The sequence below is a fragment of the Humulus lupulus genome, chromosome 1 (genome assembly GCF_963169125.1).
Source record: "Humulus lupulus chromosome 1, drHumLupu1.1, whole genome shotgun sequence".
NCBI classification, from domain to species: Eukaryota; Viridiplantae; Streptophyta; class Magnoliopsida; order Rosales; family Cannabaceae; genus Humulus; species Humulus lupulus.
The window spans coordinates 138,044,980-138,071,004 of record NC_084793.1 but is presented as its reverse complement, the minus strand read 5'-3'; the positions used below and the strand labels follow the sequence as shown (position 1 = coordinate 138,071,004).

Below are 26,025 nucleotides of genomic sequence, written 5' to 3'. Positions count from 1 at the left end.
CTCTACATCCAGGCACATGAAGATGGACATGGATCCGAAATATTTTTTATTGGTTGCCTGGGATGGAGAGGGACGTAACTAAGTATGCGGCAAAGCGCCTGACCTAGTAGCAGATCAAGGCATAGTGTAGGAAACCAGTAAGGGCATTACAGCCTTTGAGTATCCCATAGTGGAAGTAAGGAGACATCACGATGGATTTTGTGGTGGGATTGCCTAGGATAGTGGACCAGCATGATTCAGTCTGGGTCATTATGGACATGTATAGAGAGTCAAGTCACTTTTATTCGTGAGATCGAGCAATACAGTTGACTAGTATTTAGATCTCGAGGTGAGAGAGATAGTAGCCCTTATTGGACTTTGAGGTCTATCTTGACGGATAGGGACCCCACATTTGCTTTCAAGTTTTGGGGAAATTTATAGAATGCACTGAATATACAGTGAAAGTCCAGTACCGCTTATCATCCTCACACTGATGGTAAGTCAGAGAGGATTACCCAGATATTGGAAGACATGCTGAGAGCATGCATGTTGGACTTTAAAGGGTCTTGGAATGAACATTTGCCTCTAACAAAGTGGCACCTTAGGAGATGTTGTATGGTAGAAAGTGCAAATTTCCCACTCACTAGGATGAGATGGGTGGGAGGAAATGCTTGGGTCGTGAGGCAGTTTAGGCAACCAATGAGGCTAATGAGAAGATTAGAGCTCAGATGCTCGCTTCTCAAAGTGGACAAAAAAGTTAAGCTGATCTGAAATGCAGGAACGAGGAGTTCCAAGTGGGAGACTACGTCTTCCTTAGAGTCTCACCATGGGAAGGGGTGAGGAGATTTTGGGAGAAGAGCGAGCGAAGCCCTAGAATTGAGAGACCATATGAGATCCTGGAGGGGATCGGTTAGGGGGCCCATACATTGGCCTTACCTTCAGTGCTGTCGGTCGTACACAATGTACTTTAAATTTTGACACTTTGGAAGTATGTGTTAGACGTGACTCATGTATTGAGTTACGAGGGTCTGGAGCTTTAGACAGATCTATCCTATGAGGAATAGTCAGCCCTGACACTAGGCAGGAAGGACAAGGTCCTAAGAAATAGAACCATACCTTCAATTAAGGTGTTATGGAGGAACAACAAGGTCGAGGAGACGACCTGGAGTGAGAGTCCAACAGGCGGGATCAGTATCTCGAGCTGTTCAGGTAAAATTTCGAGGACGAAATTCCTGTAAGGAGGGGATAATACCTCAACACCCCACATCACTATGGTTGGTTCTTGGAATGATGATTGTCCCTACAAACCAACACGAGTCTTTCCAGTGTGCTTTGCCCTCACTCGCACGCTTCTTGGGAAAACTTCCCAAGAGGTTAGGAGGGGATAATACCTCAACGCCCCACGTCACTATTGTTGGTTCTTGGAATGACGACTGGCCCTACAAACCAACACGAGTCTTTCTACTGTGCTTTGTTCTCACTCGCATGCTTCCTAGGAAAACTTCTCAGGAGGTCACCCATCATGAGATTACGCCAGGTCAAGCACAGTTAACTTTGGAGTTCTCAAGTGATGGGCTACCGAAAAGAAGATGCATCTTGTTGGCATAGGTAATACCCATAAATCCATTTAAAGCCCTCTTCAATTGTGTAGTCTCGTATCTACACAGTCTTAGAATCATCACACTTGACCTTCCCTAGGAGATGTGGGATTGCACATCTTTTACCCGGTCTTTCCCCTTGCGGATCACGAGATTCTGACTGTCACAATTGTGCTACACACAATTTAACTATCTTTACATTATGGAGTAGTTACTAACTAATTCTCCCACTACAACAATGCTTTACAGAATTTGTGATATTCTTTGGTTTTATCGTTGTTAATTATTTCTAATACAACTTAACTAGAAAATATAGTGATTATAATAATCATCCTTCATTAAAGTAGCATTTAAAGAGATATAAACTCTTTTGTAATCTTTTATGATTATTAAACTACTTCACTAAATTACTTCATGGAAAAATTTCAATTTATTCACATAACCACTTGTGAATCCCAACTTCTAAGTCTTTGATGTTGTACAATCAACCATGTACAGAGTATAACAAGTGTTAAAATTATAGAAATAATAAAGACGATAATGATTGCTCATTATCTATTCAATCTAATATAATATGATTATATTCCATTTCCAAAATACTAAGTGTGCTTAGCATTCTAGTTGTATCTGAATTGGATTTGAATTCCAAGTTCACATGCAAATTACTTGAATTCCAAATTCGAGTTTAGACTTCCTTTTGATCAGATCAAACAAGTCTCTAAGTGACTTTACTTTGAATGTTGCATAAAAAATTTCTAGAATTTTTTTTTTGCATTTGATCAAAGTTAAACATATCTTAAATAGATGTCAATCAATATTGACTTACTATTTATTATCTCTTTTAGCTTTGAACATTAAAAGGTTCAACATACATCTCTATGTATTAGCTAAACGATTACGTGATTTTTGAGCATTTATTAGATAAAGGTCTTTTTGGTTAACTTTAATTAATAGACTGTATAAACAGGGAGAGAAACATTAAATGGTTGCAATAAAAGACTACCTTTTATTTGTTTTATGTGTCTAATTAATTTCAAGTCAATCTAAAAAATAATTCAAATATATTTTTCACATAATTGGGATTGGAATAAAAATTGTCTTATTAAATCTATGATTTCTACAATAATGAATAATTCATAATTATCATTTATACTCATTGATGAAATAGGTGGACCAAATATATTTAAAAAAAAAAAAATAACAACTGAATTTATTATTCAAAAGAAATACTAAACTTGTTCATTCATCAAATAAGAAATGTAAAACATAGTTTCTAGAAAAAGAATTTATTAATTTCTTTCATAATGAAAATCAACTATTTCAAAATGAAAAAATTTAAATTGTTTTAAACTAAACAAAATAAATTTCTAAACTAATTTTTTCTTTATTCAATTGTCTTCATCAGTTCTTCTTTGCTTTGGTTTCAATGCAACTACTATTTTTCTCAAAAGATTTTTGCATCCCTCAAAACAAGAACATATGAAAAATATTATTAGTGGCATAATTTTGAATCAAGCATTCAAAAATATTAAAGAAGAGTTTTTGAGTAAATCAAATTTACCCCATTTTTCAAAAATTGAACATGTGCTATAGCATCATCCTTTATCATGGCCCACATCTCGTATGAAGTTTCAATAACCATATATATTTTTTAATGTCGTCATGCATGGTCGATAACATGCATTGGCGTGCTAGGTGATTCGGTCTCATCCATTCACCATATTTTTCATGTTCATTAAAGCTAGACGAAAAACTTGGTTCCTCTGGTGGTAGATCATAGATCGCTCCATACAATTTTTGTGTTCTGAAGACAATGTGAATCCCATCGTACAAGTGTTTTTCAATGAGGTAGGTTTGATTTCCCAAGTTTTCAAGTACAATATCAGGATTAAGAGGATTAACCATTGTTGCTGGAAATAAATAAATAAAATATAATGAATTAAAACATATAATAAATATCATATTTTATTTGGAAAAGTAAATATGATGCATGAATGCAACATATAAAAAACACATAAAAAATATACTAATTCATGATAAACTAATTTGAAAATTTAATGGACCGCCTTAGGGTAGGTCAAACTAACCTCAAATTAATTTTGAGACAAATCTCAATTTCATAAGTGAAAACTTAAAAACGCATTTTTCTTTTTTGACTTATGAATTACCGCTAGTTTGGTCAAGATGCACTAGTCGTGCTCGAAAGCCTAGATACACCTTTGGAGTGTAACCCATTATTTTCAATCAATGACTTAACTCAAGAGTGTGCCTTAGAGTCAGTCAAACTTGAAATACATCACTAATTATATTCTCATAAAAGAAATCAACCTTGAGATAAAATAAACATATTTGGAAGCCTTTCCTTAGGGAGGCCGCAAACGGAGGCGACACGAGGCCCTTCCTATGCCTTTTGGTGTTCAACCAATAATAGAGACCATGAGACTTATTGTCATAACTCCCTCTCCCACTCACTATTTTGGAAAAGTGTGTTTTTCACAAAATCAATATTTTTTAATTTAGTTGTAAAAATAAATTTAATTATTTTTACCAAATGATATTCTAATAATTACTAATCCAATTAAGCAAAACCAAAAACAAAATTGTGTGAATATAGAAGCCAAAAGAAAAAGGGCGTGAGTCTTAGGTTTCTCTCCTTCCATGGCGAGGAGGCGTAAATCTGTGCTGAAGCCAGCCAAACAAGATCGTGTTCTAGAGCTCCCTTCATCCAATTCTCCATCTCCGGAGGCCAAGTTCACGAAGGAAGAATTTGATGCTGCTGTGAATCCTGGGTCTGGACCCAAGAATCTTGTCGAGAGTGCTAAGGAGGATAATGATATTGGTGTGCAGCAGGCACCTGGTCATTGGGTCGATGAAGGTAGTTCGAGGGGGATTCCTCATTCTGATGATGAGTAGGGTCCAGTCTCTTGGGCTGCTGAGGTTGAGACTGGCAATTTTCAAGAATCAGCAAAAGCAACCTGGGCAAAATTTAAACAATCTCTGCCTACATATGGGGGTTTGCAGCTGCAATACGCGGAACCAATGCTTAGGGAGGGTCAGATCATTGCTCAGTTAGACTTGGAAGAGATCGAAGTTGAAGCATCTTTTTGGAAATCAACTTTGATTTGTGTTGTGATTGGAGCTAATCCTCCATTAGCCATCTTTGAAGGGTTCATAAAAAGGATTTGGGGCAAACTTGGTGTTGAGAGAGTGGCTCGCCTAAATTCAGGTTTCACCATGGTGAAATTTCGTGACGAAGCTACCCGTGATTTGGTTCTTGAAACTGGTGTGGTTCATGTTGACAAAAAACCTGTCATCCTTCGACCTTGGACAACTGATCTAGACTCCTTGAGGTCAGTAAAAACAGTTCCGGTGTGGATTCGATTACCTGTACTTGGATTACAGTATTGGGGTGTCAAGTGCTTGAGTGCACTTGTTAGCACAATTGGGAAGCCTATTATGGTGGATAAGATTACCAAGGATAGGTCCATGCTAAGATTTGCCCGAGTCTTAGTGGACATGGAAATAGCTGATAAACTGCCTCAAGTCATCAGTTATCAAAATGAACGGGGTCAGGTGATGGAACAACCGATTGAGTATGAGTGGCTTCCAACCAAGTGTTCTAATTGTAAGAAGCTAGGGCACTCTTCAAGCTCTTGTAAATTTGAAGCTGGAACTATTTGGAGGAAGAAAGAGCCTCAACATATACCAGAACCTATTCTACAGTCAGTTGAGAATGCCACTAATTTGAAGCAGATCTATACTGATATGGTCCCGAAGCCTCCTCAAGCAGAAGCTCCAACTGGTTCTGGATTGAACGATACTGGCTGAGCTCGTCCTAAGAGAACTGGGAATGGAAAAGCTAAAGTCCCAGTTACTAGTGATTCTTTAAGGAATTCTTATAGTGCTTTGCAAGAGTTTCAAAAAACTCTTCCGGAACAGGTCTGTACCAATAATCTTAATGGAATTTTGCAACATCCTATCTTGGAATGTTAGAGGGTTGAATAGGAGGAATAAACAGATGTCAGTATTAAATGTTTGTAGATTGATTAAGGTTGGTATAGGAGCTTTACTTGAAACTAAAATCAAGGGGGATAAAATTAAAGCTATTATGAGTTTTACATTTTATGATTGGAGATATTACAGTAGTGACTGTCTAGAGAGCAGAATCTTATTAATTTGGAAACCACATCTGGCTCATGTTGATATTATTCAGGAGTCTTCTCAAATGTTACATTGTCATATTCATATTCGTAGTAGGAACCTAGATTTCTATCTTACTGTCTATGGATCCAACTGTTTAGAAACTAGGAGAGTTCTGTGGAATAACCTGTCCCAGGTGCATTTGTATGTCCAGCCGTGGTTAGTTCTGGGGGACTTTAATGAAGTGTTTGATAGCACAGATCCTTTGGGTGGGAGGCCTATATCAGGGAAGGAAATGGAGGATGCTCAAGCCTGGTTGGCTCTCGGATTGGTTGAAGAAATGAAGGTTATGGGACCTTATTTTACTTGGTCTAACAACCAAGAGGATGGGCATCGCATATATTCTAAATTGGATAGAATTTTTTGTAATGAGGCTTGGGTGGATAAGTTCCCTTTAGCTTCAGCTTTTTCCCAACCGGAGGTGGAATCTGATCACAGTTCTTTACTTATCAAACAAGTTGAAGTCAGGAATTTGGGGATTCAGCCTTTTCGTTACTTTAATATGTGGGCTTCTCATCATCGATTCAGAGAGATTGTGTTAGATAGCTGGACTAAGCCTATCTGTTCTTGGGGTGATTGTTTGTCGAGATTGGCTCAGAAATTGACTAGGCTTAAGCATGTGCTAAAGAGATTCAACTGGAGGATTATGGGGGATGTTGGGTGCCAATTTGAGCATAGTAAATCTCTGTTCCAGCAAGCTCAGAATGCATTGTATGCTGATCCTAGCAATGATTCTTTGGTCCTGGCTGAAAGAGAAGCGTTTTTGGAATATAGAAGACATGAGAAGGTCTATGAGAGTTTTATTCGACAAAAGAGTAAGATTACTTGGCTTCGATTTGGGGATGACAATACGGCTTTTTTCCATGCCAATTTGAAGAAAAGGAAGTTATCTAATCGCATAGTTTCTTATATATCAGATGATGGGGTTGTTGTTGATGATTACGAGCAGGTAATTCACCATTTCCTTCATCACTTTCAGAGCTACCTAGGTTGTTCGGGTAGAGCTGATGATCATATTGATATGCAAAGTATCTCTTATGGCCCCATGTTAGGTTTAACTTCCCAGCAGGACCTAATTAAGCCGTTCACTGCTCATGATGTTAAAATGGCCCTCTCTAGCATTCATCCTGTGAAAAGTCCAGGACTAGATGGGTACGGGGCTGGTTTTTTCAAGGTTCTGTGGAAACAAATAGGCAGGGAGGTCTCTCAAGCTATCCTTGAATTTTTTGAGACAGTATTAATTCCTCAAAACTTAAATGACACTCTCTTGGTGCTGATTTTGAAGGTGGACCAGCCTGCTACTGCTGCTGACTTCAAGCCAATAGCTTGCTGCACTACCATCTATAAATGCATATCTAAGATGCTATACAGTTGGCTTGCTAATATCCTTCCTTCATTGATTAACTCTAATCAAGGTGCTTTTATAAAGCATAGATCTCTTGCCTATAATGTGCTCATATTTCAAGATTTGATAAAGGGTTATAATAGGAAAAATAGCTCACCTAGATGTGCTATGAAGATTGACCTTAGTAAAGCCTATGATTCAATTGATTGGGACTTCTTGGAGAATTTGCTAAAAGCTCTTTGCTTTCCTAGTAAATTTATTCGTTGGGTCATGATTTGCTTGAGAGGTACCTCCTACTCGTTACTGTTAAATGGTAGAATCCAAGGTCACTTTCAAGGAGGTAAAGGGCTTAGGCAAGGGGATCCTATTTCTCCTTTGCTTTTTGTCATTGTGATGGATTATCTTACCCGAATGTTCCTCAAAGCGTCCAAGGATAAAGGATTCAGATTTCATCCTATGTGAAAATCTCTCAATCTTTTAATTTTTGCTTTGCGGATGATTTACTTAGTTTTTGCAAGGCTAATCCTCATTTTTTCCAGATCTTGCACTCAACTCTTACTGAGTTTTCCTTGACTTCAAGTCTTTCTATTAACCTTAGTAAATCTCGAATTTATCTTGGTGGGCTGACTGATGCAGCTAAGGAGGTTGTGTTGAACTGTACTAATCTGCAGGAGGGATCTTTTCCACTGAAGTACCTTGGTGTCCCTCTTAGACCTACCAAATGCAAAGCATCTGACTTTGAAATAATCCTCAAGAAGATTAGATTATGTCTTAATTCTTGGGCCAGCCAAAACTTATCTTATGCTGGTAGGACACAATTAATCCAGTCTGTCTTAATGGGAATTAGGAATTATTGGATGAACATTTTTATATTACCTCAACATGTGGTTAGAAATATAGATTGTTTGTGTAGGAATTTCTTGTGGGGTGTGAAGGGAACCCGCAACAAATTTCACCTGGCATCTTGGGAATTTGTCTGTCGTCCTAAAGCTTATGGAGGGCTTGGGTTTAGAGAAGGGCCTGCTTGGAACAAGACTATGATAGCTAAGTTTCTCTAGGCCATTTCCTTTAAGCAGGTTCAACTTTGGGTGAAATGGGTGAATACCATTTACTTAAAAGGAGTACCAATTAGGGACTATAAAATGAAACAAGATGATAGCTGGTATTGGAAAAAACTAATCAAGCTGAGTCATTTAGTGTCTGGATTAGATTTGGATGCTGTTATAGTGCATGGTCAGCTTAGGTTGAACAAGTTGTATACTCATTTTATTTCTGGTGTGAGGATAGATTATGGGCGTACAGTTTGGTTCAAGTTTTCAGTGCCTAAGCACCGGTTTGTTCTTTGGCAAGCTGTTAATAATCACTTACTCACTAGAGATCTTCTCCATAGTTTTCATGTGAATATTAATTCTTTGAGCTACCCTGTTTGTTGCCAATTGAATGAATCCCATTCGCATCTCTTCTTTGAGTGCATTTTCTCTGAGAAGCTCAGACTGACTATTGCTACCTGGTTGGGGGATTTGATCTGGGCTGGAAAGTTTGCTGATTGGCTTGATTGGTTGGCTGTTTGCAGGCGTGATTGGCTGGGCCAGGTGGTATCTGCTACTCTTGTAGCTGCTGTATATTTCCTCAGGTTTAACAGGAACAAGTGTGTGTTTGATAATTGTTGTTTTTCGGTTACTAAATTCAATCAACTGATCCGGTTTTCTATCAAAGCCAGAGCTCTTAATTTCAGCTCTAAGAAGTTGTCATCTAGAGAGAGACAAATGCTAGATTTTATTTCTGATCTGTAATTGTTTTGGAGGAGCGTTTGCTCTGGCATTTGTTTGTAATTTGTTGGTTGATCAATAAATATCCTTTCTTGATCAAAAAACCAAAAAACAAAATTGTGCCCTTAATTCTAATTCTAATCTTGCTTTAACTAAGAGAATATCATTTGTATTTTAATCAAACATTTTCATTAAAACAATAAATTAAAAAACTTTAATTTTGATTTACCATCTTAACTAATTAAGACTAAATTTATTATTATATGAATTATCACATATAAACATATAACAAAAATATAGGACGTTCCTAATAGCATGTTTCTACACGAATGTAATGCATGCTAGTTGCATACTGTGTGGGTATATGAATGGCATGTTATAATGGATGAAAAAATATTAAACATTTTAATCACATTCAAACATTTATAATAAATAAATAAAATAAAAACTGGTATGGTAACTTTTGGCTATTTCTAGAAAAAATTACAACACTTGCAAAAAATATACATGAAAAATGTAACCTAGACTAACTAAGGCTTGATAAATAATACTTTGATCTTGAACCTTGAGATGTAGTCTTGTTGAGCCAATGCCACCATTTTTCCATATCTATTTTGAATTATACAACTTTTTAATTATTTTAAACAAACTTTTAGAATAATTAAACTTTGGGTTTTAACACCCAAAAGTTTCTAAGGCCCAATTTGAATTTGGGTAATTTAATTCAAAATAAAATTAAACAATTTATTTTTATTAAATTAAAATTCAAGATAATTTTAATTTTGGATATTTTAATTAAAACAATTATGATTATGGAAGATAACAATTAAAATATTTTTAATTAGGGTAAATAATCACCATTATTTCAATTAAAGAAATTATCAAATTAAAACCATTTTAATTCAATTTCTAATTTTAATTAAATGAATAATTAAAAATATTTATGGTAACAACATCCTAAGTGTTGTACCAAGGTTGTACCAAGGGGCAGTGGTAGCTAGTGATCCGGCGGCTGGTCGCGACTGAGATGCGCAGGGGCGCGGCTGGGTAGCAAGTGCGCGCTGCTGGGCTGCAGGGAGCCTGGCACAGGGGCATGGATGGGCACGCGGGATGCATAGGCGCAGGTGCGCACGGTGCCTGGGCGCAGCTGCAGGGGCGCGTCTGGCTGGGCGTGCGACTGGAGTGCAGGCAGCAGCTCGAGCTCAGGGTCACAACAAATTTTATACCCAGAATTTTTAAAGAAAAAATTACAAAAATCTTATTCCCCAAAATGGCTTACATATTTCATTTAGAAATTTAAGAACAATTCCTAAACCCAAAAACACTATAATAAACAACCCTTAAGAATCTATCATCATGAAAATAAACATCAATCCATTCAAACATATATCACATATAATATAAAAATGCATATAATCTCACACAACAATTAATAATATGTATAGAATAATGACCTGCTCTGGTACCAATTGTTGGAAAACCAATCAGAGCACGCAAAGAAAACTCATGCGTGGTGGGCCCATTGTTTTTTATTGAACAACAGAACAGCAACAATAAAAAAAATTCATTAATCATATAAACAATTTGTATGATTTACAAAACAATCCAAAAACATTATCATAAAATACTATTAATCATGCAACAAACATATGTATATAATTATACAATATATTTATATACAACATATAAATACAAAAAAAATCAAGAACATGAACTTTTACTTCTTGAAGCCTATCAAGTGTCCTTGAGTCTTTTCGTATTATTATTGATCTTCCTATCCAAAGTGTTGAGCACTCAAACCACGATCTTCTGGAGCGTTCTCTACACCTGAAGATGTGTGTGGGCATATAGTTAACATGGGTTTGTATTTTAGGAATCACAAGTATTTCCCAACACATGAGAACTTGGATTATGGTTTAAGAATGGCTAGAATAAAAAAGAAAAATGAGAGAGTTTTTGTCTGACAAATACTTCTGAGAACTATTATGAATTGTGTATTGTGTTGTTATTTCATCATCTCCTTTCTCTTCCTCTTCCATATCATATATATATAGAGATTTATATTATCTTATTATTCCAAATAATAATAATAATATAATGTAATATAATAATGATGGTATGATTTGATTTTAGGTAAATATCTAACTTAAATAAAAATTATACAGATACAATATCTGTACAGGTGGTACACGCATGGCATAGTCCTTGGACTGTGTCAGCCGTGTACTGCTATTCCATTTTCAGGGATTTTGCATATTTCTTTTATTTAATTTGTAACGACCCAAAATCATTAATAAGGCTCAAGGGCCTTGATTAGTGTGCCGGGAGGGCATAATTGGTTTATGTGTGAATTTATTAAGTTTAATGCATAATTTTATGATAAGCATGCTTGTATAGTTATATGAATGTAAATGTGATTATGTGCTATAATTGTGAGAACTACATTATTATGTGGGTAAATCTGCAGCATGCGACTTAAGGCGATACTAGAGAGCTGGTTAGCGGGAAAGTCACAACGAGACCTAATACTTGACTTGGGGCAAGTCAAGGGGTATTTTCGGTATTGGATGGTTATTTAGGTTATTGGGTTATGAAAATAAATAATTGGAGATATATTTGAAGTTAGGAAGCTTAGGTGGGAGTATTGGGGAATTTTACCATTTTGCCCTCGGGGACGTTTCCAGTACCCTGAGCCTCGGGATTAACTTAATTTCTTAAGGATAGACTAAGGAAACTTCATAAAACGGTAGAACAAAAAGGCTAAACCAACCCCTCTATCTCTCTCTCTCCCTTTCTCTCTCAAGGAAACCAAGGGAATTAAGCTGGAATTCAGAGAATTGGAGCTATAATCTAGGGGATTAGCTCAAGAATTAGTTGAGGGTTCAATCAAGAATTAAGGTAAGTCACAAGCTTTATGCATGGTGGTTAAATTATGTGTTTATGGCTGAGTTTTGAGGTGTTTATGGGTTTTAATATTGAAGGATTGAATTGAAGCTTGGAACTTGGGAGTTAGCTCAGAAATCTTCAAGAGAGTTGGTTCATCAGAGAAGGTAAGCTCCAATTCATGATTTTGTGTTTGAATTCTGAGTTTTTATGACTGGTTTTAGTGTTCTTGAGTGTGTGAGTTTCAAAAATTGAAAAAGGGTTTTGATGAGTTTTTAGCTAAGGTTTTTGCTGGCTTGTGCTTCTGAAATCATGCAAGAATGTTTGTGATAATTGGGGTATATTATTGGGATGGTTTTGGATGGTTTTGAGTGAGGTTTGAGAGTTAAAAATGGAGGTTTTTTTTGGGTTCGAAGGGGTCGGGTTGCGACATAGTTCTTGGTGAGTCGCGACCCTTTGAGGCTGATGAATGCTGAGGAAGGAGGGCGGGCCGCGGCATGGGGCTTGTAGGGCCGCGGCCCGTGTCTGGTTTTGGGCGTGGATGAGCCTCTGGTTGGGGCCATGCCGTGGCATGGGGGGCTTGAGCCGCGGCCCTTAAGGGAATTTGGGATTTTAAGCATGGGAATTTAACCTAGGGTGCTCGTGATCGAATCTACTACCGTGTTTGGTGGAATTCGATGTTCCGGAGACTAGAACCTTATCTAGAAGCCCTTTTACGATTATTAATGGTATCTCTTATCTTGGTTGTGACTAGGTATAAGCTAGGGGCTCGGGAAACAGATCGTGCTCAAGAGGCATTTCGCATAACCAGTACACTTGGAAACTAAAGGTAAGAAAACTGCATCCGGTTGTGGATTTATAATGGGACTAAGGGTTCCATACTTTGTATGCTTTATGAAGGATGGTATTATGCCATGTAAATAGTAAACAAACGGCCTAAGAGTGCTGAAGTTTACATTAGTGCACAGGGTGCGGCTCGGACACTGGTAGCTAAGGACAGCTTATTATGCACTGAGCTCGGTTTAAGCGGGCCGGAGTTAGTGGGATAAACAGAGGGTGCGACCTAAGGTGTCGACCTTGATTATCATGTGATTTCATTGGTATTATTGATTGGTGGACTTGTCATGCCGAATAGCTGAGTGTTGATTGGCTGAATCTTTGGTTGTGTCTACGTGCTATGTGATTAATGTGGTATGTTAAGTATATGATCATGCTTAAAGGGTTATTCAATTGTTATCATTGTTTGTTATGTAATGTTATGTTTTCTTACTGGGCCTTGACTCACCGGTGCTCCCTGGTGCAGGTAAAGGCAAGGGCAAGCTTGATCAACCCTGATTTGGAGAGCTTTGAAAGCAGAATGTACATGATCAGCTACTCAGCCGCCACGGTTGAGAGGGAGACAAGAACATGAGAACCATAAATGTATGTTTTGCCCTTAGAGTGGCTAGTGGTTGTTTGTACTCTGGAAATTTTGTAAACTGGCTTTTTAACGCTGTTCCTTTTGGGATCCCATGTGTAAAAATGTTTAGTTATATGAAATGTACCTTTTGAGACCAAAATCTTTTAACCCTAGCACATTAATGGTTTCAGTGACACGATTTTAACTAAATGACTTGATTAGCAAGTTCTGCATCTTTATAAGTACACAGTGTAGCAGTCTTGGCTATCCAGGGGGTTACATAATTATTTAATTAAAATCAATCTCCCACAAAATAAGGTATTAATATTTTTAAGGAAAAGATGACAATCATATTTCAAAATTTAAATTCTAAATTCTAAATTCTCATTATCATCATCTTTTAAAATTTAATAACTCAAAAGCTATTTTTGACTTACCAATTTTATTTTCTCCCACTCAAATAAAATAATTTATTTATTTATTTTAAAATTTTATATATTTAAATTAATAAATATATTTTTGAAATTAATAATTAATTCCAAATTAATTATTCAACCTCAATTATCATATAATTGCATACTTGACCCGAAGAATAAAATTCTTCTCAAATTCTCAAATTATAGTTATACTCTTGTATTAACTCTTACCTTGATATGTTATTGATAGAGCTACCCTGGGGACCTATGGACCTATAATATCAAGCTCCAATAAATATTACATTATTAATCAAAGCTCTTTGATTAAATAATCATATTTATTAATCTCATGATTACTCCACTAAAAATATGAGATTGAACTCTTGATAATTATATACATATATTTACTGAGTACTTTATTAAAGAATAAAGTGTCCATTGATATAATCATTACATACATCATTAATCCTCTATTAATGGTTCATAATTAAAAGGGAATAAAATTACCGCTTTACCCTTTTAGTTATATCTTGTTCCTAGAGTACCATTGACTTTACTAGTGAAGGTTGTGTTACAACATGTTTGCGACGTGAGCGCTCATAACCTTTACAGTTCCAAAAGTCAACCCAATAGGGAACCATTATTCAACCTATAAGAATGTATAGATTCCATATCTGTTAAACTACGTCCCCAGCCATATACATCATTGAGTCCCCAAAACAAGTGTTCTTAGCCTGATCATTCTGACAAACCTTAACGCATGAATCAATGGATCATATGACATACATAGGAGTTCATAGTAACCTCAGGATTAAGATCATCGTGTATATGATCATCGCTTGATGTGGTTGATAAATACTGTGAAACGATGTTTAAACAAGTAATTCGGATCTAGGTCACATGTATTCATAATACTAGTGGACCGTACTAACAGTAATTAATCTAAGATTCCATAACTTTATTTTACTGCGAAATATTTAAGTTTATTATCTTAATCTCGCCCAATATGAGATTAAGACCACATAGATAAACTTTAGAATTTTAGGATATTCACTTAATATTATCATATAATATCGGACATAGTCTATATATATAATAATTCAATTCAATTATTTATTTCATTTGAAACATTTGTCAACTACAATTGCTTTAAGGGCACAATTCCCAACAGTCACGAGCTTGAGAACGAGGCCCAGAAGTGCAGGAAGAGGTGAGGACGATATTCGAGGGCCCTGGTTTCATAGGAGATTCCAGGAAGGGAAGAGATCGATACCACTGAGAGGCCAGGTGAAGCCCACCTCCTTGCACGATGAGCCTAGAGCAGCGTCCCCCGAAGAGCTTTAAAAGGGAAAATGACTCAATAACTTTCACAAAAGAAAATGCTAAGGGCATGCACTTCCCTCACAGTGACCCCCTAGTATTGACCATCCAACTAGGCAACCTAAGAGTACATCAGGTCCTGGTAGACAATGGAAGCTCTATTGACATCTTGTATCGCCCTACTTTAGAAAAGATGGGCTTGGGCACCAGGAACCTAAAACCATGCAACACCTCCCTGTATGGGTTTACTGGGGACTCTGTATAACCTTTAGAGCAATCGAGCTAGCCCTTACCATGGGAGAGCAATCTAGGAAAACCACCGTTATGTCGAATTTCATTGTAGTTGACTGTACCTCAGCTTTCAATGCGGTATTAGGGAGACTTCCTTGAGAGAATTGAAAGCAGTAGCCTCCATTTATCACTTGTCCATTAAATTTATTACGCCAGGAGGAGTGGCAAGTTTGAAAGGGGAACAAAAAAAGCAAGGGAGTGCTACAACACCTCCCTTAGGACAGCTTCCAATCTACGAGAGCCCATCGCTATGGTGGTACATGGGAAGCTGAACTTACAGGAACTAGACCCTCGAGTCATCGAGGAGATCAGAGTTGAGCCTATGAAGGAATTAGAAGAGATCATTGTGTCTGAAAGAGCCACTGAGAAAGTTGAAAGTAGGGAAGAATCTTGAAGAAATTATCAAAGGAAAGTTAGTGAACATTTTAAGGGACAACCTTGATGTATTCGCATAGAGTAATGAAGACATGACTGTAGGAAATACACATTGTGGGATCTTTATTTATTTTCATATAATTTACATATTATCAAACAAACATGTAAATTCCTAGAACATGCTCCTATGAAATTGATACAAATACAGAGTAAAGTAAAGAAACTTACATTATGCAGAGGAATTGGAACAACTCCTTCCTTCAATCTCTCTAGTTAAATAGGGAAATATCTCAATTAATAAAACTCCATAGACTTTTATTAACTACCTATCCACCCGATTAAAGTAACGAAAACTCATGTGTCCCAGTAGGCGAGAGTCACAAATATTTCTTACTTTATGAGTTGACCCACGGTTTCGATAATTATAGACTTAATTTCTATAGTCACCGTTGGGATGAGTCTATGGAAGGTCCGTCTATAACCATCTATCCTACGAAATTTAACCATATTAAAAAGTCCAATGAACACTTTACGTAGGGAGACAAAATCAAAGCACCATGAGGCCCCACTGAACTCTAACCTTGTTAAATCAATGATGGAGATCGAATTCAAAATTTTAAAATTCATTATTAAATCTTTTAGTATTTTATTCTTTTTGAAAAATATCAACTTAGGTTTGCCAAATTATTAAAATAATTAATAAACCAACTTATTCCAAATTATCAAAATAATCAATAAACCAACTTAAGTTTGCCAAATTATAAAAATAATCAATAAACTAAGTTAGGTTTGCCAAATTATTAAAATAATTAATAAATCAACTTAGGTTTGCCAAATTATTAAAATAATAAATAAACTATAGTTTATAATTTTTCCATTAATTCTAAAATTAACATTGAAAATTAATCCAAAAAAAAATAGAATTAATTTATTTCTAATCCATTATTAGGTCGAACTAAAAAGAATAAACTAATACAACTAAGTCCAACTTAGGTAAATGAGCATTAACAATTCGAGCTTGCATGGAGGAGAGCTGTGTTCAGTACGTTGGACTCACTATTAAGACTCCATAACTTCCATACAAAGTCCAAAAAGACAGAAATTTGAACCTTCATTTTATTAATTGTTATTCAATTGATTAATCTCAATCTAATAATGCAAAACAAATGAGCCTTCACAAGTGGAACCACCACAAGAGAGGAATTTAAACTTTACATATTCAATTGGGCCCAAATAAAACCTAACATTTTATGAAAGTTTTATTTGAGTTTTCCCACATTTTTCAAACACAAAAATTGACCCATCATTATACTTATATTTAAAGCTCAAATACAAAAAATAACTTAATAATGATGCTTGATTTGTTAATAATTGGATGAGTCTAACATGTTACTCTATAAGTATGTATTATTAAATTATGTAAATATACCACAACAATATACTATTTTGCAAAATACCATAATTAATTAGCATAGAATTCGTCAGATAAAATTCAATATAATTAATTAAACAAGTTGCAAAATATTAAATTAATTAAAATAGAATTTATCAAACAAAATTCAATTTTAAATAATTAATTTAATCTAGGTTGTTAAGTTGTTAAAAATGACAAGATATTTTATTTTTAAATGTTTTAACTAATTTTAAAATATCAAAATATCTTTTACCCAAATTTAAAATATCTAGAATTATCTAATAACCAATTTCAAATATTGTAAACAATAAAAATATTTTGAATAATCAGATAACTAATTTTAATATTTCATTTATAACAAAATAAAAAAAATATCTTAAAACATCTTGATTATCACATAACCAATTCAAAATATTTTAAAAAGCTAAAATATCTAAAATAACCAGATAATCAATTTTAAATATTTTAAACTTAACTGCACAAAATATCCAATTTAAAAAAAATTAAAAAAAAATTTTGTGAAAAAACCCGCTGCGGGCTCGCGCGGGTCCGCCGCACGGCCCTGGGGTCCCGACGACTTTTTCATGCATGCCCAGCACACATACTGCCCAATCAATCCATAAAAAAAATTGAAAACCTGTGCAGTTTTTCAATCCCAAAAGAAGCAAAAAAACAACAAAATTATTGCTAAATTTACATAACAAAACATAACACATGCACCATCCAAGTAATACTCTAATATATCAATCAATTTCATACATGTTCATTCATGAAAATAAACTAGTAACTTATGGCTCTAAGGCCAATTGTAGGAAATACATAATGCACGATCTTTATTTATTTTCATGTAATTTACATATTATCAAACAAACATGTAAATTCCTAGAACATGCTCCTATGAAATTGATACAAATACAGAGTAAAGTAAAGAAACTTACATTACGCAATGGAACTCAAACAACTCTATCCTTCAATCTCTTGAACCCTTGATTCATTTCTGTAGTAGAGTATTATCAAGAGATTGAACTAGATCAGCAACACAGTCTTTCTCACCAAGCCTTTATCAACCTAGAACTAGTGTGGGCTGGTTCTCAACACATGAGATAGAGATCTAGAAGATAAGAAGAGATAGTGGCTAAAAAATGATTAGATTGTCTAGGTTTTCACTTACCCAATTAATCAACTGAGACTTCCTTTTTAAAACCTTAGATATCATATTCCTTATATAGGCAAATTAATGAGCTTTAGTTAAATTTAAATTTAAATTAATTAAAATAATAAACAAAAAGATAAAAGCTTTGGGCTTCCACAAATGAACTTGGACTCAAACTCTTTGTTTTGAATTTAAATCCCAATTGGAGCTAAATTCAAAACATTTTATTTATTTATTTAATTAATCAATTAAATCCTTATTCAAATTAAATAATTATAATTTGAAACTTGATTTAATATTATTTATTTATATCGACACCAATTTATCAATATAAATAAATTTACCAAAATATTTTCTTTTATTATCTAAATCTCATATCTTTGTAAATTTTCCAAAATTGACCTAGTCAACTTTAAAAATCATAATTGATAATTAAATCAATTAATTGAGACATTCTAGATGATTTACTCAAAGGTGATGCAGAGACCATGGATACATGAAATCAAGCTCCAATAAGTTACCGGGAATTTATTTACGAATAATTTCACTACTTTATTAATTCCTCGTGACTCACTATAGACTCGGAATTGAACTCTTGAATTTATAGAACGTATTTTCCAAACCATTGAGAAGAGAAGTTGAAGAGATGAAAACTAAAAATGGTAAAGTAAAAACATATTTGTGATTTTGAATTGTAACATCAAATTACGAAAAATAAAGATTAAACAATATAAAAATAATAAAATAGTTTAAGTTCACTTTATAAAATACTAACACAAATATAGTATAATAAAACTGATATAAAAATAATCAAATAATTTTTTTTAAAATTACTATAATAACCTCCTATTTTAAATAAACTTAATTAAGAATAAAACTAAGGAATAAACTAATTTTTATATAAAAATATGAGAAACTAAATCCATAAATTTGAAAATTCTTAAAAATAAGCTATAAAATAAGTTTTTTGAAAAAAAACCATATTTTTGTAACTTATTAGAAAAGCCATAAAACATGTAATTTGCTCAAAAACAAAAACATATGGTGCAATGTGAGGAAATTACATTTTATATGAGATTTTTAATAGAGTTTGCAAAAATATGAATTTTTTTTCAAGAAAAGTTAATCTATGACTTTTTTTTTTAAAATTTCACTTTTATGAGTTTAGTTTTCCATATTTTTGTATAAAAGTTTGTTTATGCCATAGTTTTACTTTTAATCCAGTTTTATTAATTTGAAAGGGTATGTTTGCATTTTGATTATTTTTTTAGCTTATTTGATTTTTTTTTATATTATTTTTATATTAATTTTTCCATGGTTTTTTGCAAATTTTTTATTATTTTTTTTTGTAATACGAACTTTGTTTATTATTATTTTCTATTTATTATAAACATTTTCCCTTTTTTTTAGATTGTACATTTTTTTTTCAAAGCCTAGGTAAGGTAACCAGTTACTTAATTGATTTTTCACAGTTATGTAAAAAAAAAATCCTACAGCTAGGTTAAATAACATTTATCTGGAGGGGTAACTAATTACTTGTTTAATTTTTCACAGTTATGTAAAAAATAGTCTTAGAGGTTAAATAAGATGTATCATGAGGGGTAACCAGTTACCCTGAGATGAGTAACATTCTATCATAAGAGGGGTAACCAATTACTATAAGAGGGGTGACGAGTCACTCATATTAGAAATGAAAAGAAACATCAAATTTGAAGGAAAAAAAAGGAAGTGTAAGTATGATTTTAGTAACCTAGGTAACCAGTTACTATAAAGAACTAAAAAATATACACACACATCAGAACGTGAAGGTAACCAGTTACCCAAAAAAATATATACACAAAGAACGTGAAGGTAACCAGTTACTACAGACCTGAAGATAGAAAAAAAAACAGATTTGACCACGAACTAACCTCCTCCCTCGCCTCTGACCACCACTAGAACCCCCTAGCCCCTGCGCGCAGAACCCTGTCGCAACCCCAGCCATCCCCGTCATTTTGTGCAGCTCCGAGCACCACGAATCGTACTTAGCCTAGGCGCCACCCTTCTCCCTCACCTCCAACCACCACCAGCACATCCCTCGCCTCAGCCTAGCCCTGTCGTTTTGGATTTGGGGGCTCGCGAATGGAATCATGCAGAGATCTGCGGATTGGGGCTGTGTTTGTTGATGGTGCGGCTAGGTGTTCTTGGCTGGGTTTCACGGAGGTGCGCGCCTAAGGTGAATCACAGGTGGTGAGGGTGGGTGGTCGGAGATGATGGTGGAGATGGTGAGGCAAGCGAGTGGAGGACAAGGGAGGTGGCGGCTAGGGAAAAATAAAAGTGAAGAGGTGGTTTGGCTGAAGACACGATATGGACTCAAGTTTCATATGAAGAGTTTTTGCTATGTTAATTACCATAATACCTCTCATTTTGCTAATGTTTTTTTGTTTAATTTTGAGTTCCAATATGTTATTAGTTTTCTTATAAATTGAGTTTTTGTTAATTAAGTTTTCCCATATAAATTAAGGAAAATTTAATTCACATACTTTTTGACATTGATGGCTAAAAAGCCATATTTTTTAAAAATTCCCGTGTAATTTCTACGTGATTCTATTTGATGGCGCAAGACGGAAAATACACACGAGAGACGAGAGAGAAGAGGATGGGCCTCTATTGGGCCCAATTCAGTTGATAAACTCTGACGGCCCGCCCATGATCTTTCACAACTTAAGGACTACGTCAACGCGGTGGGGTTTTGACTTAGCCTGGACTTCATGACATGGAGTTCAAAGAAGAGAAGCACAGTATTCAACGTTTTCTTATTGATTGACACGTGTCGCACGTGCTCTTCGAGGAAAATTCCTCTATCTGAAACCCCATCTAAACCCAAGGTAAGCTACCATTAATAAGTATACATACTGGACATTGTGGACAATATTATTCTCGATGATGAAAGTCATACAAAATGTACAACCATATTATGGCGAAACAACTGTCGTCTTTGCTAGAAACATTTCACCATAAAATAACTCAACATAATTTGACTGAGTCAACATACCAGTTTTGGTGGCAAAAACTCTTCACATTCGGTTAAGTACAGTTGGGTTCCGAGCAAGTTCCTTTGATGGTAGCCGTCTCAAAGTCCAACTCCAACGAGTAGTCAGTCTCCTCTCTCACTTGCTGACTTTTACGGAACCATAACGACTAAACCTACGCTCTTAATTACTATTTTTTTTTAACAACAGGACTTTTCTATCACCTTCTTTCTCTCTGAGTTCCCGGGTTACGCTTAGAATGGAGTTTTAGCTCAATATGACCAAGATTCAGATAGCTTCTCAAATGGAATATCTTCATTAATGGCTTTGTGATATAAATAGCTCAATTACTGCTTTTTAGTGCCCTGGTTTTTTGGAGGTAGTCGGCTATGGCAGCCATTTTGAGAAAATTGCGTCCAACTAAGACTTCTTCAGTTCCCGTTAATGAAGAAGATGATGCTTTTAACGTTGAATATTCTATAGCCTTGGAGTACCATGGCCCTCCCGTAACTTACAATATCCCACATGCTGCGCCCGTTGACTTCGACCACATCCCCACAGCCGCAGCCGCCGCCATGATCGCTTCGGCCTCTCCGTTCAACGGGTCTTCAGTCCCGGTAATCCAACCAATCATGAAAAGGAAGCCGGAGACTGGACCTGAAGCAGAGCCCCAAGTTGTAATTCGTTCAAACTCAAACCCAAGGTTAACAGACAGTATCCTCCAAATTTCCGGCAACCTACAAGTACCCGACGATATTTCTGGCGCCGGAGAGGAAGCTGATGAAGGGTTTGAGGATTACATGAACCCCACGAACTGGGAATCGACAGAATCTGGTTTAAGCTCGCGGAGTCTCTCGTCTGAGGTTTTTTCTCACAAGGCGGAAGACGAAGATTGCGGCGGTGAGACTCCTCACCATGTGAGAAGGGTTTCGGTGGTGACTTTCCGTGATCCGGACTCGAACGACGTCGTTGAGAATACAGAGTGGAGTGAGTCTGGTGAGGTTCAGGCTCGGGAGGAGAGGCCTATAGCCGTGAGAACAGGGAAAAAGGGGTCCTGTTATAGATGCGATACAGGGAATCGATTCACTGGGAAAGAGCTTTGTATTGTCTGTGGAGCTAAGTACTGTTCTAGTTGTGTGCTGAGAGCTATGGGGTCGATGCCCGAAGGAAGAAAATGCGTTACTTGTATTGGTCATAGAGTCGATGAACGAAACAGGTGGAAACTGGGAAAGCGTTCAAGGTTGCTTAAGAGATTACTCACTGATTTAGAGGTAGAGCAGATAATGAAATCGGAGTTGTTGAGTAAGGCCAATCAGCTTCCTGCGAATTTGGTCTTTGTTAATGATGAGGCTCTTAATCAAGAAGAGTTGGTTCGATTACAGGGTTGCTCAAACCCACCTAGAAAGCTAAAACCCGGATCTTATTGGTACGATAATGTGTCTGGTTTTTGGGGAAAGGTGAGAAAAAAAAGCAAAATAAAAAGAAGTGTTTGGTATATTTGTCTTGTTTTCTGGGTTTTGATTGTTGTGATGGGCTTACGTGTGTCTTTATGGAACAGCAAGGACGAGTGTATAGCCAAATTATTAGTCCCCAGCTTAATATTGGGGGTCATATTAAAAAAAATGCTAGCAACGGGAACACCAATATTATGATAAACAATAGGGAGATTACCAAAACTGAGCTCGGGATACTGCGGGTATGGTTGTTCATCCACAAAATTTTATAGTTGCTGTCTTAGATTATCAACATCTTGAGCCATTGCATTAATGATATCGTCTGGTTGTTTTCATTGAAGTTGGCAGGAGTGCCTTGTGAGGGAAATCTTCACTATTGGGTAGACCGAGATGGGTCCTATCAAGAAGAAGGAATGAACAATGTCAAAGGAAAAATTTGGGATAAAGTATGTTCTTATCTTTTTGAATGACACGCCTTTTCAGTACACTCCTATTCAGCGCAATTATATGCTTATTTTCACTAATCAATCTTGTTCATGAAACTTTAATAATCTGTGGAGCTTACGTTTTGGTTTTAACAGGTCACAGTCAAGATAGCTTGTGCTTTCTTGTCTTTGCCAATTCCTTCTGATTCTTCAAATCCATCAACGGAAGAAGGGGACACCGCTCTCCCTCCCCAAAATCAGTTAGAGGAGAAAATGGTTTACAAGTTTCTCCTAGTTGGTTCTGATCAGTGTGGAACAAGTACTATATTTAAACAGGTTAGTTGTTATTTTCCGCTTGTGCTAATCTGATTTTTATGCCATTAAGATTTTGCCACTAAAATGAGAAACAGGCTTTTCTATCTTTGCTTTTTCATTTATTAAAAGCAAATTATGAGTCCCTTGTTTTAAAACTAATGGAAACTAATATCAACTTCTTATGCTAGGCTAAGTTTCTCTACAATGTTCCCTTTACTGAAGACGAAAGGCAAAACATTAAATGGATGATTCAAGCCAAGTTGTACAGCTATCTTGGCATACTGCTTGAAGGACGAGACAAATTCGAAGAAGAATGTTTGTTTGAAATGGAAAAGGAAAAGCTCAATCGACCTGGCCCTTCAGGTACAATGAGAATTGATTTTGCTTTGATTTCATTTAGTACTATTCTTCTTATCAAACTAAGAAAAAAGCTTAGTTTATGTTTTGGTGTACCATCTGAACATATTTTGTTAACAACAGAGGTTAGAGGGGAGACTGAGCAAACCACCATCTATTCAATTAGCCAACGATTGAAAGCTTTCTCAGATTGGCTGCTTAAAGTGATGGCTTCAGGTAACTTGGAGGCCATATTTCCGGCTGCTACTCGTGAATATGCACAGTTCGTTGAGGATCTGTGGAATGACCCTGCCATTCAAGAAACATACAATCGGAGAAACGAACTGGAAATGCTTCCCCGAAATGCTACATATTTCCTAAATCGGGTTAGATTAAGCTCTACGACCATTTGTCTAGTTTCAGCAAATAGCCAAAGATAAAAGTTAAAACACTACACATTTTTGGCTAGCATCAAAACACCCTTTGGCTGTTCTCTATTATGTGTTGATAGTATCACCACATGTAGCACAAACTTATTATACATTAATCTAAAATATTGGCTTCTTTTCTACAGGCTATTGAGATCTCAAGAACAGATTACACTCCCTCTGACATGGATATCTTGTATGCTGAGGGAATTACCTCATCCAACAGTGTTGCTTCGGTAGAGTTTTCATGTCCCAAAATGGAGCAAGAGAGCATGGTGGAGGCTTCTTTTCAGCGTGATGCCTTGATGAGGTTAGTTCTCCTATTATGCTATGACCAATATTGGTAATCAATTCGTTTTATTAATAAGTAAAACATAACAACTCTACTGTCACAAGCTTAAGCTTTTGCCACACTTTGTCATCGGCAGGTGCCAACTCATAAGAGTTCATCCAAGAAGCTTGGGAGAAAACTGCAAGTGGCTGCAGATGTTTGAAGACGTAGACATAGTGCTGTTCTGCATTTCTCTATCAGACTATGCTGAATTTGTAGAGGATGGAAATGGAGGCCTGGTTAACAAGATGATGGCGAGCAAGCAGCTCTTCGAGAGCATAGTAACTCACCCGTCATTCGAGAAGAAAGAATTTCTTGTGTTACTCAACAAGTATGATCTGCTGGAGGAGAAGATTGAGCGTGTCCCGCTTTCATTCTGCGAATGGTTTCAGGAGTTCCAACCAGCTATCAGCTACAATCCTAGCAGTAGCAGCAGCAACACTAACAACACCACTTTGGCTCACAGAGCTTTTCAGTATGTTGCCATGAAGTTCAAAAGACTGTTCCATTCTTTGACTGATAGAAAGCTCTTTGTCTCTTTGATTAATGGATTGGAGTCTGAGACGGTTGAAGAAGCTCTTAAATATGGTGGCGAGATTCTCAAATGGGTTGAAGACAAACCAAAGATGATTGCTGATCAACAGATTTCTTCTACTAGCATCGAGGCTAGTTCTTCCTCATAAGGATTATTTTTTTTGGGGGGGGGGGGGGGGGGGGGTCATCAGCATAGATATATTGTTCTCTTTAATACAAATTTTTTGTATAAAAATATCTATATATATTACCACTGTAGTAGTGATTGTTTTTAGTACTTTTATTATTTTTGGTACATAGATAAGTTGCAGCTTTATTTTTTTTAAAAGTGACGGTGTATAATGTAGTTATAGGAGACTTTTTACAAATTTTGAGAAAATTCCGAATAATTTAGGATACCAAAATCAGGATTGAAATAGTTTGTTGCACGTGTGTTTGCTTCGATATTTAGAGCATCTCTAATAGAGTGCCAAAAAAGTAGTGCATTGTTATATTTAGCACATTTTAACAAAAGAATCACTCCAATGGTGTTTTAAAAAGTGTGTCAAATTTGGCACATGTTATAAGTTGTGCCAAATTTGGCACAAGATATAGTATGGGTCAAGTAATAAATGTTACTTTTTAATTTACCATATTGGCACTAATTTATTAGTTAACAATTAATTACTAACTATATTACTTTTTTTTATTCACTTTTTTACAATAAAAAATGAAAAATATAATAATTTTTGTATATTATCAATAAATATTAAATGAATTGTTGATTTTTTTTTGTTAATTTGCATCTTGTGCATTGGAGCACAGTTGCAAATATTGAGCCAAATATAACATTAACTCATTTTTTGTGTAAAATTTGGCACAAAATTTACATCTTGCGTTGGAGATGGCCTAATACGCTTGTGCAAAAGATTATTTGAATCAGGATTTCGATATCCTATATTATTTAGATTCTCCTGGGTATTTGTGAGAGGTCCCCTGTAACTACATTGTATATGGTCGTGTAAAAAAAAATAGAGTTGCAACTTATCCATGTATCGAAAATACTAGAC

At 35.7% G+C, this 26,025-nt stretch overlaps 2 protein-coding genes across 2 annotated transcripts; both read left to right on the top strand.

Annotated features, from left to right (window-relative positions):
- Positions 1–8,264: 8,264 nt before the first annotated feature.
- LOC133822578 (uncharacterized) lies at positions 8,265–8,915 on the top strand. Its single transcript, XM_062254957.1, has one exon. The coding sequence runs from the start codon at positions 8,265–8,267 to the stop codon at positions 8,913–8,915; it is 651 nt and encodes a 216-aa protein (XP_062110941.1).
- A 12,210-nt stretch (positions 8,916–21,125) lies between these two features.
- Positions 21,126–25,380, top strand: LOC133798243 (extra-large guanine nucleotide-binding protein 1-like). The gene is made up of 8 exons (XM_062236480.1): positions 21,126–22,610; positions 22,712–22,849; positions 22,949–23,053; positions 23,189–23,368; positions 23,536–23,710; positions 23,828–24,069; positions 24,258–24,421; positions 24,540–25,380. Exons 1-8 carry the CDS (start codon positions 21,543–21,545, stop codon positions 25,123–25,125), a joined length of 2,658 nt encoding a protein of 885 aa, XP_062092464.1. The 5' UTR covers positions 21,126–21,542; the 3' UTR covers positions 25,126–25,380.
- The last annotated feature ends 645 nt before the right edge of the window (positions 25,381–26,025 follow it).

Bases quoted from the DNA above. Each gene is read 5' to 3' on its own strand.
- LOC133822578 (XM_062254957.1), top strand. From the start codon at position 8,265: ATGAAACAAGATGATAGCTGGTATTGGAAAAAACTAATCAAGCTGAGT.
- LOC133798243 (XM_062236480.1), top strand. From the start codon at position 21,543: ATGGCAGCCATTTTGAGAAAATTGCGTCCAACTAAGACTTCTTCAGTT. The intron at 22,850-22,948 runs GTATGGTTGTTC...TTTTCATTGAAG, and splicing joins CTGAGCTCGGGATACTGCGG to TTGGCAGGAGTGCCTTGTGA. The intron at 24,070-24,257 runs GTTAGATTAAGC...TCTTTTCTACAG, and splicing joins CTACATATTTCCTAAATCGG to GCTATTGAGATCTCAAGAAC.